At 38.0% G+C, this 21244-nt stretch overlaps 1 protein-coding gene across 2 annotated transcripts; it reads right to left on the bottom strand.

Annotated features, from left to right (window-relative positions):
- Window positions 1–2067: 2067 nt before the first annotated feature.
- On the bottom strand, window positions 2068–20127 carry LOC118275176 (uncharacterized). Of its 2 annotated transcripts, none has more exons than XM_050697027.1 (7): window positions 19740–20127; window positions 8433–8586; window positions 7612–8343; window positions 7270–7536; window positions 6658–6921; window positions 6168–6360; window positions 2068–2989 (listed from the first exon to the last, which is right to left on the bottom strand). In XM_050697027.1, exons 2-7 carry the CDS (start codon window positions 8535–8537, stop codon window positions 2964–2966), a joined length of 1587 nt encoding a protein of 528 aa, XP_050552984.1. In that variant the 5' UTR covers window positions 8538–8586; window positions 19740–20127; the 3' UTR covers window positions 2068–2963. The 2 variants fall into 2 exon arrangements, with proteins under 2 accessions (XP_050552984.1, XP_050552983.1); XM_050697026.1 differs by having other exon boundaries at window positions 2070–2989; window positions 19820–20127.
- Window positions 20128–21244: the final 1117 nt, after the last annotated feature.

Genomic DNA, 21244 nt, shown 5'->3' on the forward strand with positions numbered 1-21244 from the left:
TTGAAAATAACAAAAATCGAATGAATGAATGAAAATGAATATCATTATTTTCAAATAGTATTTTATTAGTATGTCCGTTTTGGAGATAGACCCAGATACACAATTAGGTATGATTGACTGTGTATATTTTATTATATTACAAACTAATTTCTTTTCATATTCAAAAGTGCAAATTGTTTTAACAAAATCTAACGGTCATCCTTGACAAGAAAATGAAAAATCGTTTAATCAGAGTATTTTATGAGAACAACAATAGTAATCATGCTATTATATCTTTAAGTATACTTCGTTTATACGATAACTGCTTTCAAATGGAAGAGTTCTAGAAAACTTGTAGTTCTGTTTACTCGATTTAAACGTAACTAACTTTGAACATTAACATTACTTTTGTATTCCTTTACATATACATTCGAGTAGTCAGAGGAACATAGTTCCGCAATACCTATGTCATATAATCATACATCTAGTGCAAATGTGATAAAAACCATAATTGCGGTATTCAGAGACATTTCATGATTAGGTACTTAAACAATTACTTAGTAACGATTTTGTTTCAAAAACAATTGTTAACTAGGACTGGGTTAAGTAACCATTAGATGACTCTGAGTACGGCGGTTACAGTTTCAATAGATGTAATTGGTACAACAACGTTATTGTTAGTGGCAGTGTTATTAAAGTACAATATATCGTATAAACGCAGCATACCAAAGTCCCACATTCAATTCCGATCAGTCTAGTAAACATTTCAACGTTTCTATCCTAAACATTTATAAAACATTGACTTTAGGTGAACAGTCAGTCAAGGTAATAGGTAGGTATTAAAATAAAATATATTTTTATATAAAACTCAATAGTTTTGGGTCCTTAGTTTAAGTGGTTTGAGGAGCTCTGGCTTTGGAAGTAGGAGATAACTATGAAGGTAGATAATTAGATATACAATAAGTACTTACCTATAAGCAATTCAAGATCTGTACTCTTAGTATAAGTTTGCTTGTAGAGACGTGTGGCGCTCTGATTGGTTGGTTTATTCGAGCCGGCCAATCAGAGCGCCGAACGCGCTCTCGTTTCGATTACTTTAAACGTAAATCAAACTCATACTAAGGATTTGCATTGAAAATCTTTATCAGTTTCATATTGCGATTAGTATCTCCAAATTTAACTGTCGTAGCGCTGTGTATATTTAGAGTTATCTCAGTAGCAGATATTACGAGGAGATCAGATGTCCTAAAAAGTTCTTATTTTCCAAACAATTATCTCCCACTTCCTCCAAAAGCCACAGCTAGCTAATGGCGTAAGATTATAGACATTTTTGGATTCATAAAACTTAGACTAAGTCATATAAAAATTATATTAAAGTTCTAATTAATTACATAATAAGAATCACTGTGAAGAGAATAGTTTTAAACATAAATTACTTGTTCTTACTTAATTACAAACGGTATCTCACGCCAGCAGCAAAGTGAAAAAATATTTTCCAAGAAGTAGAAATGTAAATAGTTCTCACTCATTTAAACAGTAGTGCTTGTGAAAGTAGACAAAGTCAGTTAACAGTATATTATTATAATAGTTTCAATAAACATCGTCCATAGTCACAACATATCGTCACCAGCGTTGAAAACGTTACCAACTCGTTACATCAGCGACTTGACGTCGAAAACGTTGTACACGTTACTCCAGCGACGTTACAAACGTTGTGTCAACTCGTTACACCAGCGACTTGACGTCGAAAACGTTGTACACGTTACTCCAGCGACGTTACAAACGTTGTGTCAACTCGTTACACCAGCGACTTGACGTCGAACATGTTGTACACGTTACTCCAGCGACGTTACAAACGTTGTGTCAACTCGTTACACCAGCGACTTGACGTCGAAAACGTTCACGTTACTCCAGCGACGTTACAAACGTTGCAAATTCGTTACAATAGCGACTTGACGTCGAAAATGTACACGTTACTCCAGTGATGTCATACATGTTGTACACGTTACTCCAGAGACGTTAAAAACGTTGTCAACTCGTTACACCAGCGACTTGACGTCGAAAACGTAACGTTAGTCCAGCTCCGTTACAACAGCTGTACACATTAGACCAGTACCCTTAGTACGAGTTTGCTTTACGTTTAAAGCCCAATCGGCGTTCCGGTTGGCTGGCTCGAACCAACCAATCAGAGTGCCGAACGCGCTCTCGTTTCGATTACTTTAAACGTAAAGCAAACTCGTACTAAGGATACTGCTATGTTAACTAGTACGTTGTACACGTTACTCCAGCAAATTTAAAAATGTCATACCCATACGTTACACGAGTGTCGTTAAAAATATTGCAAACGTAACTCCCAGCAACGTCGAAAACACGTTACACCATCGACGTTGAATTTAACACGTTTCACTAGCGATGTAACAAACGTTGTTCCCGCCTGGTTAATGATAGAGTTATCAGTTCATATTTCGCCAGCGACGTTAACTGATGACGTGGCACGCGACGTTACACATCACACCATCGACGTTGAATTTAACACGTTTCACTAGCGATGTAACAAACGTTGTTCCCGCCTGGTTAATGATAGAGTTATCAGTTCATATTTCGCCAGCGACGTTAACTGATGACGTGGCACGCGACGTTACACGTCACACTAGCAACGTTCAATTTAACACGTTTCACTAGCGATGTAACGAACGTTGTTCCCGCCTGGTAAACGATAGAGTTATCAGTTCATGTTACGTCAGCGACGTTAACTGATGACGTGGCACGCGACGTTACACGTTACACCATCGACGTTGAATTTAACACGTTTCACTAGCGATGTAACAAACGTTGTTCACGCCTGGTAAACGATAGAGTTATCAGTTCATGTTACGCCAGCAACGTTAACTGATGACGTGGCACGCGACGTCACTGACGTCGGGCTCCTCGACGTCGTCTGAGGTCGGTGCAAGCGCCGCCAGCTGCGTCGCTGTAGGTCTTCGCTAGGATCTCGGGCGATTTGTGTCCCCTGAGAAATTGAAAACGTATTAATGTATGTCTTCATCAATTTAATCTTTTTTTTTTCAGGGCGGAAAGCCATCGCTCTTCTCCCGCCTTGGGCGAGGCGAGAGGAAGTGTCAGACATTTACTGATAAATGATAAATGATAATAAATGATAAATGATATTTATTTTGCAAATAGGTTATAAAATAACACTTTTACACGTCAATCTCTTAAATAACTAGATGAGGCCGGCATTTCCTATCCGACTACTCTGAGAAGAAATGCCGAAACAAACTCAGAGGTCATAGTCTCTTTTAAAGTCCAGACAAAATCAATTAAAGATGTCGGAGAACCGTGCAAGTTGATTCTGTAGTGGTCTTTTGAGGAAAGAACCACAACAGTATGAGCGGACCTGTTCAGATGGCAGCACGCATGTGTCAGTTTACAATCAGCTCAGCTGACGGCTGTTGCTGAATGATCCGACGAACAACACCAACCAAAAGAACATTTGGGTAGGCCACACAAATGCTCAAACTGTCAGAATATAATTTACTAAAAATAAAATGACTAGCAAAAGTCTCACACGGTCCTCAAACTAACAATTTTAAAAGGAAATATAAAAATATAAAAGGAAAAAAATATATATAAAACAATGTCAAATTAAGTTAATGTCAAATTGTATAAAAAATGTAACTATATGTTATAAACATGTCAGCAAGACCTGTGTGGACATTATAGCAGTTCATTCCCAAGCCTGACTATCCTCCAAGTAGTCTTTTATTTTATAAAAAGCTTTACTACAAAGTTTTTCTTTAATAACATTTTTAAATTTACCTAGGTTTAAACTTTGAATATGGCTGGGAACTTTATTGTAAAAGCGTATACATTGACATCTAAACGAACCGCTTATTTTCTTAAGTCTAGTAGTTGGAACAACATATTTATTTTTATTTCTAGTGTTGATATTGTGTATATCACTGTACTTTTTAAATAACTTTATGTTTTTATGAGCATACACTATATTTTCATAGATATATTGAGAGGCAACAGTCATTATATTAATTTCTTTAAATAGTTCCCTGAGAGAATGCCTCGGACTAAGATTATAAATTGATCGAATGGCTCGCTTCTGCAGCACAAAGACAGACTGAATGTCAGCAGCATTCCCCCACAGGAGAATACCATATGACATGATACTATGGAAATAACTAAAGTATACTAGACGCGCTGTATTTACATCAGTTAAATTTCTAATTTTTTTAACGGCATATGCTGCTGAGCTGAGCCTTTTCGACAACTTATCTATATGTGGGGCCCACTGTAGCTTAGCGTCTAGGGTTATACCTAAAAAGATAGCTGAATCTACAGGGTCCAACTCCCCGCCCTTGATTAGCACGCTGGTTTTGACATGCCTAACATTTGGTGTTGTGAATTTAATGCATTTAGTTTTTGTTTCATTAAGTAGCAAGTTATTGGCACTAAACCAGCGCACTATTTTTGAGAGAGCACTATTTACATGATCACTGACTAATTGTCCACGTTTGAGTTAAAATAATAAAGAGGTATCATCAGCAAACAGTACTATCTCATGGTTATCCGTTACAAGGTAAGGTAAGTCATTAATATAAATAAGAAATAAAAACGGACCAAGAATTGACCCCTGCGGAACACCCATCCTAACAACAGACCCGGCAGAAATTTTCCCGTTAATCTCAACTCTCTGAATTCTATTACTCAAGTAAGAGATAAGTAGGTCCAGAGAGTTGCCCCGCACTCCATAATGGGATAGCTTCCTGATCAGTGTTTCATGAAGGACACAATCGAACGCCTTGGATAAGTCACAAAAAACACCCAATGCGTCCCCTGAGTCCTCCCACGCGTCATATACTTGATTAAGAAGTTCAACACCGGCATCAGTTGTTGAACGACCCCTTGTAAATCCAAACTGGTTACCATGCAATAATTTATTTCTATTAAAAAATCTTTGCATCTGATTTAGAATAATTTTTTCAAAAATTTTACTGAATGTAGGTAGTACTGAAATAGGTCTAAAGTTAGTGGGGTCAGAAGTACTACCCGATTTAAATAACGGAGTTATTTTACTATTCTTCATGAGATCAGGAAACACACCACGATCAATACAGTTATTAAAAATTAAAGCTAATACAGGTGCCACAATAGTTATTACAGAGCTGGTAATGTACACAGAATTACCCCACAGGTCAGCAGTCTTTTTCTTATTCAAAGTATGGAACGTTTTAATTATATCTGTATAATCTATGTGTTCAAAATTGAAACTTGAATGGCAAGCTACAACATTTTCTTTTAGTAAAGATTCTGCGACAGTGGGTGATGAATTCAAGGACCTGGTAGTGGAAACAGGAATGTCCGAAAAGAAGTTTTCAAATGCGGCTGCAACTTCAGCATCTGATTTAATTACATTATTATCAATTACCAGATTATATTCACTACTTCTCCTTTTAGATCTTCCTGCTTCACCATTAATAATACTCCAGGTCGCTTTAATTACATTGGAACTGTTTTTTTATTTTAGAGCTCAAATATAGTGATTTAGCAATAGAGCAAACTTTTTTAAACAATTTAGAATACTTCTTTACATATTCATTAAATTCAATAGTGTTTATAAATATCCTCTCGTTATAAAGCTCATATAGGCGTTTCCTACTTTTATAGATGCCAGTGGTTGCCCATTGATTGAAAGGCGCATTGCCATGAGCTGGTATGGTTTTAGGTGTGAAGGTAGATTTAAACTCGGTGTGGTAAATATTTAAAAAATCATTACACAAGTTATTCGTATTTTTATTCCTTAATAATAAAGGTAATTTGTCAGAGAGTTTAGATTTGAACGTTTCAATGCGACTGACTAAAAACCACCCCGTTCCTACTCCTGCTTTTCGAGCCGGAGCCTCGGTAAACCCGCCAGGTAGTCCGCAGCTCCGGATCAGGCATCAGCCCTACTGGGTACTGCTAGTTGTAAAAAATATAATGTTTATTAACAAATAGTTTATTGAGCAACAGATCTTTTGCCACACTAACGATCCACGGCGGTAAATTCACTAATGTCTAACAGTAGCTCTTATTGGGATGTCATTGAGACAGGCCTATATTCAGCAGTGGCATCTTCTAGCTAAAATGACGATAATTCTGATTATGTAATATTCTTAGTACTAAACGTTTCTTACCCCTGCGCAACCTAAGCTCCAGCATAGTGTGCGTGACCAGTGCAGCCAGCAGGGCTGTCGCCAAGCCGGCCAACTGCGCGCGCACACACAACATCTGTCGTGCGATGCACGCCATTGCCATCCCTGAGTGGCGCGCCGCCAGGATAATGGACCACGCGCCGCGCCAGCCTGGACCACCGATGCAGATACCAGCCTGGAAAAATGGAAGAAATTGGTACAAATTAGCATTATTCATAGGCTGCCAAATTACTTCCAAAAATAATTGATTTTGATAGGCTTTCATCTTTATAACAGAATAACAAACTAAAATTCTTTCGATGTGTGTCCACGTATAGACACAAATGCAAACAATTGATTAAAACAATTTGTGAATCATACAAATAGCTGTTCCGAGTTTGTACTGTTAGTCCGAGTTTAGAAGTCGGAACAGCTATTTGTCCGCATGCATCACACTCTGCATGCGAATCCGAATACATAACTGTAAACATACCTGCAGTACATCCCAAAGAGCAGCACACGCGCCCCAGGCCGCGGCAGCCAAGGCAGGCAGTGCTAGGTCGGTCTTAGCAGCTCTCCACCTGAGTAGAGCGAGCACTAACGACGCATGCGCGGCGCCGCCACCAGCTGCCAGCGCGCCACGCCTGCCTCGCGCTGCTGCCATGGAGAGAGTCCCGGCTGCCAGCGCCTGGAGCACCCCCGTCCCGCACAGCGACCGCCACGCACACCACCATCCGTCCACGCATACTCCGTACCACTAAAAAAGACAGATGTCGTCTTGAATTTTATCATTGACTAGCTACTTCCGCGCGGTTTCACCCGCTCTGCTCGGCTCTTATTGGTCATAGCGTGATGTTTTATAGCCTATAACCTTCCTCGATAAATGGACTATCCAAAACAAAAAGAATTATTCAAATCGGACCAGTAGTTCCGGAGATTAGCGCGTTCAAACAAACAAACAAACAAACAAACAAGCAAACTCTTCAGCTTTATAATATTAGTATAGATTGAAAGATTAGAGTCTGATCCCTGCTAGTCAGGCAAAAATTCTGTGTAGGTTAATTAACAAGCTTCATAAAATTATGAAACACATTCAAAATTGTACCTTAATATACGACGTATAAATAAATCCCTGTTGGAGTCCTATGAATAGTCCCATGGGCATTCCAAGAATTGCCCGAGGATCTACAAAGACGGAGCGGGCGTCAGGGGGCGGTGCAGGTGCTGACGGTGCACCGTACACTCCCATCCCGACAGACAACAACGCTAGGAATGCCCACATAGCGACCAGCAGCATTCTGCCGTAGGCGTCCAACACTGTGCCTGATAAGGTCTGCATGTCTGGACAGCCGGCAGATCCACATGTTCGTTCCTGGAAACCCATTTAATGGTTATGTTAGATTGTAGTTTTGTGAAGAAGTCATGCTTAAATCTAAAAAGTTCTTACCTCATAATCATCTTCTAAGAAGTATTCCTCAGGAGGAGGCCACCTCGGCACAGTTATATTAGTTGGAACAGGAGTGGAAGGTTTAGAAATTTCTTCAGACCATATCAATAGGGCAAATCCTAGCAGTAGAGAGCCGCACACAAGACCTAAGTCTTGAGCTGCTCTGAGTGCTCTTAAAGCTCTTCTGAGGGCAACTTTTCTTCTGGCCTCATCGCCAGCCGCTTGTGCTAGAGAAGTTGCTGATGCTGATAGTGCCAGGGATAGTGGTGACAGTGTTACTCCACAGAGTCCGTATAAAGCAAGGAGCACAGGAAGTGGTGTTTCTACTGTGTGAGCTGATAGCAACACACATACAAGAGTGTGGGATATCGCTATTACTAATCTTGTGCCAGTCTTTTGGAGGATTAGAGGAGAGAACGGAGCCACTACAGCTGCGGCTGTGTGCATAATTGAAAGAGGCATGGCTCCTGCCTCGGCGCCAGCGAAGGCTGTGAAAGGCAGTAAGGCAGTGGCACAGAGACCGCTGGAGATGCAGAGTAGTGTGAATCGATTGACGAGGGGTTTGGGCAGCTTCGGTGGTTGTCGAGCAAGCAGCCTGCGGACTGAAGCCGCTCCTACTGAGGACGCAGCTGAATCCCGTCGTCGAGGTCCGATGCATGACCCCGCCACCCTGATTGGAGTCTTCTGCTTCTTCCAAGGCCATTCTTTCTTGTATATTGTGCTCACTGGAATCTGCACGAAAATGTGACTTGAGTGGTCAAATTTTAGTTTACAAATATAGTGTACAAAGATCTCAAGTTTTTGGTTTTATCTTTTCTTACCGGTGTGATAATAGTCCGGTGCCGGTGCGGGTCGGACACGGTTCGCACGGCGGCACGTACGGGAGTCGGCCGCGAACGCTCCGTGAGGTCCGGTAGGCTGCCCATGCGAACGCACCGGCTACACACCGGCGGGCATACTATCCGGTTTCATACACTGAAATAAATCAGAGAAAATCATTGAAATTGGAGTTTGTTAGAGAAAGCAGAAAGTCGAAAAAATTATATGAGGCAATTTAAAAGACACGACATAAACCTAACACGTCTTGTTTAGTAACAATGTAGGTATTTCAGATAGATATCCAGTTCAGTACTTGAAATTTTCGATCTTCTGCTGATATTTTCCTGTGCCCTTAATTTTTTTGCGGAATTTGCCGGTAAACGACACGCCCTTTGACACCCGAAACACCAGAGACATTACAAGTGCATTAACGGCCTTTTGGGGGTTAGGAATTTAAGGGTTGTTAGGGAATAGATGATTGGAAAGAATGGGAAGGGGAATAATTGGGCCTCCGAAATATAATTTTTGGATGACAGATACCTTAGGCTAATATTTTTATGTCATTCAGTTGACTGATTCCTTCTCAATAATTTCATCAAAATAACTCTTCACCCAGTAACGTCCCAGGATCCTTGAATATTCCTCAAGATTCTATAGCCCGCTGTAGTCTCAGAAGCAATCTAAACTTTCCCTTAATTTAGATATCTTGTCCTTCATTGTTCGTGAATATTTTATCAATACAATTCCCACGAGGTCCGACCACAACTTGGTGGAATGACATTATGCATCGAATTGTGCATAATTGATGGAGTTACATTTTGTTCTTTTAACACAATCAGACAGATTGGTTGGAGAATGATTTGCGTGTGTAACTAACTTTAACAAAGTTAGTTTAAAGATAAATTATTTTAGGCCCTGTTGTGTTTGAAGCAATTGTTTAAAGTATTGCCGAAAATAGCAATGTACTTTATGTTTAACATTATTAGCATTCGGAGAGTATTATAATTTATTTAATTTCGAATTAATGTTTAAAAATATAAAAATTGATCCCGACTAGTAGCGGGAGCATGGTCCAAGCTACCAGAGACAGAAACCTCCTCACAATACGTTACAAGGAGCCCACTGTATTAGGCCCTTGATCCATTATTTTTTATTATATTATGTAGTTAGGTCATATTAAGAAACACTAGTATTAAATTGAAATAATGTTCCGTAATCCCCAAACGAAAAGGTTGCACGATAATCTTGTGTATCTTGGAAAATGCAGTTTTTGTGGAAGCAAACAACACACGACTAAATATCATGAAATGTTCATGATTATAATAGCATATTACGTTATGAGTACCACCTATGCGGCTCCCCTGACAAACACATAACCCGCTCAATATAAACGGGCGAAATTGTTTACATAATACCCGAGGGATGATCCCATTCATCTATACATATCTACGTATAGTATGTCGTATGTTTTGACACTTCACCAAACATCTCGAGCGATTTACAAGAGCCCGTTCGCCCCCGTAGCACCTACTCGAAAAATTGAGGGTGACGCGGTGAAGGAAGCAGGCGGTTGAGGCGGTTCTGATACCAATTGAATTTTAATGGTGTGGTTTTGGAACTTGGAACTTAAGGGTGTTGGTAAATCAGGAAATGTATTTTTAGAGAAATCTAACGCATAGACGGGGAAATGGACGAGGTTTACTAAGTTGAAAAACCAATAATGCTGATTTTTGTATACGATAAAAATTGTGTTTAATGGTACTCGGTTTTTTTTTAAACGTTGCCCCACACTAGGATTTTCTCCTGTGTCGTGGTTGCGTTTACCAACATACAAGTTCACATACACATGACACCCAAACCCGAAACAACAATTTGGGGATCACACAAAGAGTTGCTCCGTGCGGGAATCGAACCCGCTACACGTTGCACAGCAGCCAGTTGCCCAGCCACCGCGCCAACCGTGTAATCGAAATATATTTGGTTATACAGTAAATTGGTTTACAGTACTTAATTTTTGTACTTTATGAAATAAGTTCAGTTTTGTTTTACTCATTAAATAATGCAGTTTGTCATGTCTGCTGTCTCCTAATAAACTATCGTTTTGACATTACAAAAAAAGTACCGTATTGAATTTGGTTACCCTATAGTTAGGAGGTATAGAAATTCATGTTCCAGTAGACTTTTTTTTTCTAGAATTTTCCCGTCAGTTATCAGCGGTATAGTGCTAGTATGGGAACTTTTTATACATTTCCGTGTTAATATAGATACTGTCATATGTATAATCTATATACGTAATTACCGATGATATCTCTGAAATATAGGTGACTAGCTTTCCGCTCGCGGCTTCGCGCACGTTAATTTATACATATAAACCTTCATTCAATCACTCTATCTATTAAATCAAACTTCATCAAAATCGGTTGCGTAATTTTAAAGATCTAAGCATATAGACATACAAACGGCGGAAAGCAACTTTGTTTTGTTGCTATCTAGTGATGTATGTTAATTTGAAAGTGGACTTATAACCTACCTATGTATAAAATATGTGATTGTGTTAGTTGATTGTGCGAAATAGTGCCGGTGAGAAAATTATATTGATTTGGTAAGTACCTAGTACATAGTTGTTAGGTATTAGTTTCCTAAATACTTGAGAGTTTGGTTTTACTTGTTGAAAGGGTGACCTTAAACCTATTCTTATTGTTTGTTTGGGAAATTCTATTGACTGGTTGAAATTGTGTAAGAACACATTATTAGTTCGAAAGCCATATTGCTTCACATTACTAATTCAAAAGTAGAGATCGATCATTTACTTATGTAGTTCTTCATGCACATAATGTGTACACAAGGTGGGCTTAATTCCGTAAGACTTTTTTTATCAGCCAAACCTTTATTATATGTATTTCAAACTTTTAACTGAAAGTGTTAGTAAAATATTTATTATATTATGCTGAATAATACGTATTTTTACACAAATAATGTAATGGTTAGTAGGTTACTAAAATTTCATATGAAATTGATTGATTTCATAATTTTATAAAGTGAGTTAATTCAGTAACTATAAATATTTTGTTCGCTGTAATTAACAACTTCATCATCATTATCATATCAGCCGTAAGACGTCCATTGCTGAACATAGGCCTCCACCAATGACTTCCAGATAGGCCAGAAATTAACGAATTAACAACGAAAAACTCTACCCTAACACCCACTTAATAGAGTATAAAATTAACTACTAACATTCAATATAAGAGGAACATGGTATAATGGTATTGCAAACAGTTTTAGTGGCTCAGGGGATAAAGTGATCGCTCACTCGATGCTGGCCCTAATCTGCTTACTCGAGTGTTCAGAGTCCTATGCAAACGGGCTGCTTTACCGATCGATTTGAATCGTTCGAGAGAACATCTGTGTTTCCTTCTTTCAGACGTTGAGATTATGTACTTACAAGTACGTTTGTTGTTTGTAAATGGGACGTGTTGTGCTATTTATGTGTTGTGAATGTAAGGGTAGTATTGAGGGCGCTTTTCCACCAGAGATGTGATATGTAGATATGCTAGAAGATGTAATAACTAAGCTGTGAAACTATGTAACCATTTTCACAGATATAAGTTATGTAGCGATGCGAGGAAAGTGTGCTATGAAAATGTGCAGCTCCAGTATGCGATGTATTGATCGCACACATCCATAGTACACATCCATAGAACACATCCATAACACGCATTCATAGCACACATCTTTACATATGAAAAACACATCTGAGCTGAGTCCGTTTCCGTGAGTGATAAGATGTGTGTATTAAAAGAATATCATTGGTGGAAGCCAAATGTATCCATAGTTACGTAGCATAGCATCTCTGGTGGAGTAACACACTTAAACTCATGTGTCTGGTGCTAAAAAGTGTCCAGTCTACTTAGGTTTGTGTCAACAAACGTTTGATCAAACATTGGCGATCTAATTTCAATAATACGCTTACACGAGAAGTACATTAATTTTGAGTACTCTGTGTTCCCAGCTGCAGACTGAACGTAAAGTTTGCGTACATCTTAAATTCAAGAAAGTGTTTTTATGATTTTACATAAATCTTCTCACATTTCAAATCTTTTACTGGTATTAATCATGAATCTATTAATCTAATGTTGTAGACACGTAGGTGTGTTAACCATCAGACCACCACAGATGGGGCCCAGTAGGGCTGATGCCTTTTCCGGCTATTACCTAGCAGGTTTAGCGGGGCTCCGATTCTAAAAGATTCTAAAAGCAGGAGTAGGAACGGGGTGGGTCTGACTCTTACTGACTAAACAGTAAGAGTCTGACACTACTTCTAGCCTCGCCCAAGGCGGGAGAAGTCATTGGATGATTTTTGCCCACTCAAAAGTTTGTAAGTCGCAAAGGATGGTTTTTTAAGGAACGATTTTTGTTTCTAAAGATGCCAAAAAGCTGGAGTATTATACAGTGAATGAAAATTTCGAAAAAGCGTACAGGTGATAGTTGATTCGACCTAAGAATAACGCTCTAGATAAAACCCTCAACTATTTTCATAATAATAGGTAAATACAAAAATAAACTCAATGATCATAGCCAAAACCAATCTCTTTTCAGTACAAAAGAACCATTTGTACTAAAAAAATATATAACGAATTAGAGGCTCAGTGTCGCTGTAATTTAGTTTAGAGATATCTCGTCCGATGTGAAATGTAAAGGTCAGGGTTCGTGTGTAAATAAACATTGGTCGATAACAGACGGAACATACTAGAACGTTTTAACAGCACCGCTTTAACCCATAAACTTGTCATTTCAATTTGAACATTAAATCTTATGTTGTATGATATATTTTGGAACGTCAATACAAAAAGGCTGTGAGCGCGTCGTCCGCGGGCTGGCAATGCGCTTACAGCTTTTTTGTATTGTTTTCAACGTACTGTATCCGTGACGTTTATGTGTGCAATGACCCTAATGTGGCTCAAATGTATTACTCTCTGGTTTTCTAAATGTTTCTCTATAGCTGTTATTGGTACCTGTTGCTTTCAGAAGACGAAGATTAATGTATCGTTTGATTACTCGTAAAGGAAGCCGTTACTAGAATCTTGCCGCATTCTATGGGTCGGTAATACTCGTAGAATCAACTAATCTTTTGGATGAAATATTTTTTTAGTATCTGTTGTGTTATTGAATATTGAATTTAAGTACTGAATTGCAAACAATACTTCGTTTAGATTCATTATAAATACCTATATAATATCTCTCCTAACATTTTAACAAGTTTATTTTTATTGAATCCTAGGACAGCTGAAACTGGTGGTAATAGGAGCGTTTACCTTAGTAATTGTGTTGGTACCTGTTGCTTTTAGAAGGCGAAGATTAATGTATCGTTTGATTAAAGTAGCTCAGAGAGTCCTTTTTTATAAGAGAAGAAAATTATCTAGTGCTTCTCCTAGCCCTTGGTGAGGGCCGGACCACCTAGAGGGTTACTGAGGCTCCGGCTCAAAGAGCAGAAGTAAGAACGGGTTGGTTTTAGTTAATAAGAGTTTCACACTTTCTCTCGCCTAACACTAGGCTAGAGAAGAAACTGATGGCTGAATTTGCTCCCCACAAAAAACCGTCAAAGATAGCATATCCTTGATATCCTTAATTGGCGTAATGATGATATAATATAATATATAAGGATGACATATAGGATGATAGGATTTACTACATTTACTTCAAAGAAAGCCGTTATCGTTATCTTCATTAGATATAATATAATTGCCACGTAGGTACTTATACCTACATATAAAATATCGAGTTCTCTGTTTGTCTAAATGTCATAAAAGCTTTTAGCTCAGCCATTTGGTAATGATATAATTATCTTATTACAAGCAAAAGTAAATAAAGAAATTGGTATAAAAATATATAGTACTGTACGTAGCACTAAAAAGGAAAATAATTATAGTTGGGCCATTAAAGTGCTTTTCCACCAGAGACGTGCTATGTAACATACTGTGAAGATATAATAGCTAAGCTGTGAAACTATGTAGCGGTGCGAGTAAGATGTGCTATGAAGATGCGCCATAGCAAACATTCATACCAAGCATTTTTCCATATAAAAAGATATCTTTATTGAGACCGTTCACGAAAGCTAACTGCTCTTGTGTACCAATGAATATGATGGTAGTGGATACCAAACGCACCCATAGCAAGTAGTATAGCACATCTCTGCTGGAAAAGCACCCTTAAATCGTAAAGAGCCGCTATTAGATTTTGAATGATTGTTATGATGAAATCCTTTTAAACCAGTAAGATTCATCGTGGAAATAATTTCATTATTTTTTCCCGGAAAATGTGTATTACAAGCCGTTATTGTCAATGTACTCATCTCGCTGTGCCAATGTTATGATGTAATTTTTCCTTTAAGTAAAGCCGCTGGTATCTACTAAACAACACAATATACTCGACATAATTCAATAAAACAACATTACTGTTGAACATTTTTCTTTATAGCTAAAAGCTCCGTGGTTTATATCTCACTCCTGATTGGTCCCTAGCCATTGTACACACGGGTACATCTGCAACTACACAAACCAGTATAAACTGACCGTTGACAGTGCAGAGAGATCATAGAATGCGAGACCATGATAAACTGGTTTTGTATAACTTCATGTGTTTTCATTGTACATGGTTTGTGACCACTAATACTTAGTTTTAACGGCTCGGGCCGAGGCGAGGCGTAATTGGGGCCCGGTTATTGTCTCGGTTTAGTGGACAATGGGCTTAACGAACTTGGGAGTTGGGACACAATTGGATACTTACTGTTTGTCGGAATATAAAATCAAGTGTTTTGTGTGGATTGTTGTTGTGGCATATATTTTAGTATCTGGGTTATAGTGTGATGTTTATCAACCGCTACATACTTATTAAGATTTTTTGAGAAATTTTCTGCGAGGCCGTGGTTTTTTAAGGTGGGACTAAACTACTGGCCAAGAGTTATATTTCAAGATTTTCTATCAATGTTTAATTGAGCTTAAATTATATATACGATTATACGAAGCAGTAATGAACAGTAGCCAGTCGCTTGCAATGTTCCAACCGTGCAATCAGTAATATTTTGAATACAACAGAACCTAGTAATTAATTAATGTCTTGCTAAAGTTGGTCCTCATTGAGTACCTCTTCAAGTAGAACTTGGGAACAGGTGCGCCAAGACGAATCGATAGATTGCTGCCATTCAGACAGGTGGAATTCAAACTGATGCGCTGGGAAACGAATTTTGTCGTAGAATAATGAATCTTAAAGATTTAACTTGAAAGACTTCTTTGGAACAAAACTGCGTGTGCAATGTGACGTGGTTTAGACTTTTTGAAAACTAGTAGGTATTTTATACTCTAACATAAACAAATATTCATTACATATGTATGTACTTTTTAACATTATTTAGACACCACTGACAAACGGTGAAGGAAAACATTGTGAGAAAACCTGGACTCATAATTTTTATTTAGAAGTCTGCAATCGTGGTGATTAATGCTCAAACCTTTGTGTGAGAAGAGGCCTTTAGTCAACAGTCGCCACTAATAAGCTGTTTGTGTGTGTAAACATAAATAAAATTCTTAGCGCCTGTTTTACCACCTTCATTATTATAAGTACCCGATAAACTTATGTGACAGATAGTTCATACAAATTACATTCTTAAATCTTTATCTGGGATAAAGCGATAGTGTGAAATAGGCCTTTAGTATTAGTATCAGTACACTGTGCCTGGTATATGGCACTCATAATATTTTAGTGAAAAGTGGGTTACACCTTACGTCAGAGATTGACATCTGTGGCGGGTGTGAAATACGTTTACATAAACATACTATTCAATCTTTAATAAGCAGTTATTTCCCCGCTACGAAATTCGTAGCACATAAAGGTCTCGTAGCAAAATCGTAGCACGTTCGTAGACACGACAAATTGGGTTAATCTTAAAATATACAACGAAATAGCTCGAAAATGGGGCACCAGCCAATCAATACAGCATTTTCAATTATTTACGTTCGGTGTTATATCTAGGTAGGTAGTGTTGCGGCAACTGAGATTCCGTGAATTATAATTTTTCCCGTCCCTATGAAAATATTGCGGGATTTTTTTTCGGGAACGGTTTCGCCGAAATGGTAGTCTATTTGATTTATTGTATGATTTTATTCGTTTATGTTTTGATATTTGGTTTGCAATTCAAATAGAAGACTTGCCTATTTGTGCAAACTTCGTACTACATACATACATAACCTCACGCCTATCTCCCATGGGGTTAGGCAGAGACAATGGAACGCCAATTGCTACGATTCTTACGTACCTCTTTCATCAACATGCATGCTCGTCGGTTAAATGTACTTTTAATTTGAAAACTTCGTTCTATTACTGGGAAATTGTCAAAAATATCTTCATTCATAACCTAAACCGCCAAACAAATAATAATCAAAATATTAATCTTGATGACTAATTCGTTTTCACGTTTTTCTAACATACTCGTAATTGCGGAAGAAAAATCATTTATTTCAGCTTGAAAAACCTTTTAAAAAGGTAATAACCTCGTTAGTTTAAAGTGTGGGAGAGCCATGCTTTGGCACAAATGGGCCGGCTCGACCAACGTGAAACAACGCTTGCGTTGTGTTCCGTTGTGTGACCGGAGGGCCAATTAATTCCCAATCTTCCTAGTCTCAGATTCCCCAACAACCCTTAAAATCCTAACCCCCAAATTGCCGGCAATGCACTTGTCACGTGTCTGGTGTTACGGGTGTCCATAGGCGGCGGCGATTGCTTACCATCAGATGATCCGTTTGCTCCTTAACCGGCTTATACCATTAAAAAAAGTTATTTCTTCAGTTACCTTAGTTTGCAAACGAGATTGAATTCCATTGTAATTAAGAATGCGAGCGGTCCGTGCAGTCTACCACCAAGCTATAATAATCCAGTTTATCATGGCCCCGCTGTGTATGATCTTTCCACACACTGAACGGTCAATTTATATTGGATATTCAAAGCCGAGTGTACACCGTTGTTCCTTTACTATTTCATTAACCAAACTCCATTTGCAATTAGTTCTGTATCCACTAATCTTAATTGAATTTGGTCGAGCTGTTGCAACAGTAATGGTTTGTTTTGTGGAAGCAAAATTACAGATAATGTGCACTCCTAATGGAATGGTAAAGGTTCCACTGCTACACATTAGTTACCACGACTGGTCTTCCTGCGGGTGTTAAACAACAGTTTAAGTTTGTATTGTGATAATGTGATGGGTCCCTTAGGGAATTGTCGAGATCATTGGGTCTAGTAGTAGACAAATTAAAGTGTGGAAGAACCATGCTTCAGCACGAATGGGCCGGTTCATTAGAATAATACCACGATCTCACAGAAAACTGACGTGATACAACGCTTGCATTGTGTAAGTAAGGTTACCAGAGGCCCAATTATCCCCCTTCCCAATCTTCCTTCCAAAACCCCTTAAATTTTAAGATGTTTTTTCAACGTATTGTAGGTGAATTTACATAGTATTGCAGTTAGGACCATTTTAATGCGAAAGCGTGTTTGTTTTTCTATCACATCGCAACAGATTCTTTATGTTATAATTTTTTTAATTTATATCAGGTTAGAAAGTGGGAAAGTGGACTGAACATGCTAAGTTCTTTAACCACGTGGGGAAAGCCGCGAACGTAAAACTAATTAGCAAAGTAAGTTCACATTCAGTTTTCTGAGTAGGCTTAGGTACTGTTGTTGAAGTCTTCTATAGATCTTGGAAACTTAAGTAAATTAAGGTCATAAATAAAGTGCTTTAGGTACTTATTATAGTATAAAACAAAAACGGCACCTAGGCACGATTTCTCTGAGAGAAAATTATTACATACATACATCCACAGTATATAAGTGGCTACTACTGACCAAAGGCCTCTTCACACACAGTGAAGATTTGAGCATTAATCACCATACATACATTTCCTCACGCCTGTCTCCCATGGGGGTAGGCAGAGACAATGAAATGAGAATTGCTGCGATTCTTACACACCTCTTTCGCTTCATCAACAGTCATCAGTCCCAACTTTCATCATGCTTGCTCAATGCGGGACGGCGATTTCAAACGTATAATTACAAATAATAAACCCAGGTTTCCTTACAATGGTTTTCCTTCACCGTTTGTCAGTGATATCTAAGAACCCGCACTCTCGTGCATGAGAAGCGGTTTTAAAACTCTAGGCCACCACGATACAAGAGAAAATAATTATGATGACGACAAGATAAGACAAGGATTGCGGTTGACAAGATTTTAAGCTCGAAAGAGAATGTATAAATATATTTTAAGGGTAAATATTTCAAGGTCAAAGGAGGTTCAGTACATTGAACGGGTTGACGACTCTAGTACCTTCGCGGTTCACAAAATGTGCGTGGGCGGCAGACGTGTTGTCTCGCGGGACATCAACTGTTGCATTTGAATTATTTATAGTGGAAAATAGTGTAAATAACACTTTTTTTTTAAAAGGGGAATCGCCTTCTGTTTTGATACCGTCTCTATTTTTTAAACTTAGGTAATATCCCTAAGTTTGATACTACTAATCGGTTCAGCTAAACATACATACAGGTCAAATTGAGAACCTCCTGTTTTTTGGAGTCGGTTAAATAGGTTTTATTTCAAGTCCTAGTTTTTGCTCGAGTGTTATTCCCTGATTTTTGCGTTGAAGATTTGATTTTTTATTTTGATGTCGTTCAAAGAATATCGAAACAATAGATAGGGATAATATAAAATTTAATTTTGTGTAGTAATTCGAGAGTAATGTGCTTAAAAACGTACATTATGGAAAATAAATTTTGTTTGTTTAGATTTTTAGTATAATTGAAAGGAATGGAACCTTTTGCATTGAATCATGTTTGCTTAAAACTGTTTTCAGGCACAGCTTTGAAGTTACAACCTTCATTCGTTACCACTAACAATAAAACTAAACTAACCACACGACCTCAATAACAAACCAATTCAATAATAGAAACAATGAAGCCCCAAATCTCGCCTTTCATTTGTCATTACAAATCCGTAACCCAAATAAAGTGCCTGTAAGATTATTCATAGCAACAAGGCAACGCACTGCGTATTGTAGGCGCCCTAAATGAAGCCTCTAATGAATAAAACTCGGTCGGAGTAGGGCATTGTGTCTATTGAATCAACTCACACGTGTATACGCCCACTCTCTACCCCTTACTACAACTGTTGATATTTTTATACACAAAAATGTTTAGACAATAATTCAATCTACATTAATTAAATTATAGAGTTTCTGTTAAATGAAAATGAGCTTCGAAAAAATTACCTTATTACTCAAAAAATAACGATCAATGTCGTACGTAGCACTGGTTAACAAAAAAACATTAAAACATGTACGGTACTCACTTAGAAGACACATATGGTTTTGAGGTATAATATTTCAATATCACTACACTGTTTTCCGTCACTGAGTCCGCATTTTTGAAACACTTGGTTGGAAAAATCGATATAAAATAGTTCGTTTTTGTTACAAGTTTTGTTAGTGATATGATTTGGTTATTAGATATGTTTATTGTTTAAGCTGAATGTTTTTGTTCTGTCACCGCTTGTAGGAGTTGCTTGGATCGCGTCAGAGCACTGAGCTCGCGCCGTGGAGTGGGATGTTCAAGGCGACCATGTTGTTAGAGGCTGCGGGATATATAGGGACCTATTTATTTTGTAGTGTGTTGAAGTTTTCTTATGTGTTGTGTTTGTTTTGAAGAAATTACTCAGGTATTAATAATGTTTATTTAATCTGATAACAAATAAAAAAAGTATATATTTTTTCTAATAATGTTGATAAAATGACTTTTTAAAGGATATTGACGTTTATACTGCTAATACAAACTTACTCTTTCACATGATATAATATCTGCTTTAGTGCCAGTGAACGAACTCGACGTTGGACCAGTGGCATGAAGCAATGCTTGTTTAGCAGCATGGTAGAGGTTATAATTCTCCCGAAAGGCCGACACGCACTCGTAACTCCACTGGTATTGCTATTATCCATGGATGACATAAATTATACGTCTGTTCGTTGATTTCATTATCAAAAAGAGTAGAAGATAGTTTTATCATACACCGTTGTCGAACTGCTACCCTAAACCCTGAAAAGTATCCGAAATACAAATCATCTTCCATCTTCATAAATAACCAGTGGAACATTTGTATAAGTTCAATAATAAGTACCTATGTATTGACTTACACAGTGAGATAAAACTACCAATTCATAATATTTAGTCTACAAAAATGCAAAACATCACAAAGTGATCAGCTATTATCAAGTATTTATGTAAACAGTTTACATAAACCAACAGCCTGTGACTCCATTAATAAAAGATTTAATGTACATAAAATATTTTCACGAAATAATTTTATTACCATAATTAGTTCCCAACCTGTTGATAGGGACATTGTCCTTGTGTCCCAAGTATTATGGCCGCCCTACCATGTCAGGGTGAGTCCAGTAGAAGGGAGCTCGCACGCATGCGCGTAGCCCTGGACCGTCTGTCTGAACCCTGAGAGCGCACATTAGCTTATATCTATGTTTATCTGTGGTACAAACACTTACGGACAGAAGTTCCACGACAATTGTATCAAGGCCGAAGAAAATGGAAAGCGATTTAAATGGTGTGAAATACATCCCATATGCATGAGACATGTTCAAAGATTTCGACTGAGTGAGTCGTATATCTCTCGCTGATTCAGTAAGAGCCTGACACAACGCTCTCGCCTTGCCCAAGGCGGGAGAAATCACGGGAAGATTTAATAACCTCAAAAAAAAAATGTGGC

The sequence above is a fragment of the Spodoptera frugiperda genome, chromosome 11 (assembly GCF_023101765.2).
Source record: "Spodoptera frugiperda isolate SF20-4 chromosome 11, AGI-APGP_CSIRO_Sfru_2.0, whole genome shotgun sequence".
Classification (NCBI taxonomy): domain Eukaryota; kingdom Metazoa; phylum Arthropoda; class Insecta; order Lepidoptera; family Noctuidae; genus Spodoptera; species Spodoptera frugiperda.

Excerpts from the sequence above, each read along its gene's own strand:
- LOC118275176 (XM_050697027.1), bottom strand. The coding sequence starts at position 8,537 with ATGGGCAGCCTACCGGACCTCACGGAGCGTTCGCGGCCGACTCCCGTA. Across the intron at positions 8,344-8,432 it reads ACCGGACTATTATCACACCG|ATTCCAGTGAGCACAATATA; the intron begins GTAAGAAAAGAT and ends ATTTTCGTGCAG. Across the intron at positions 6,922-7,269 it reads TTTATACGTCGTATATTAAG|TGGTACGGAGTATGCGTGGA; the intron begins GTACAATTTTGA and ends TGTCTTTTTTAG.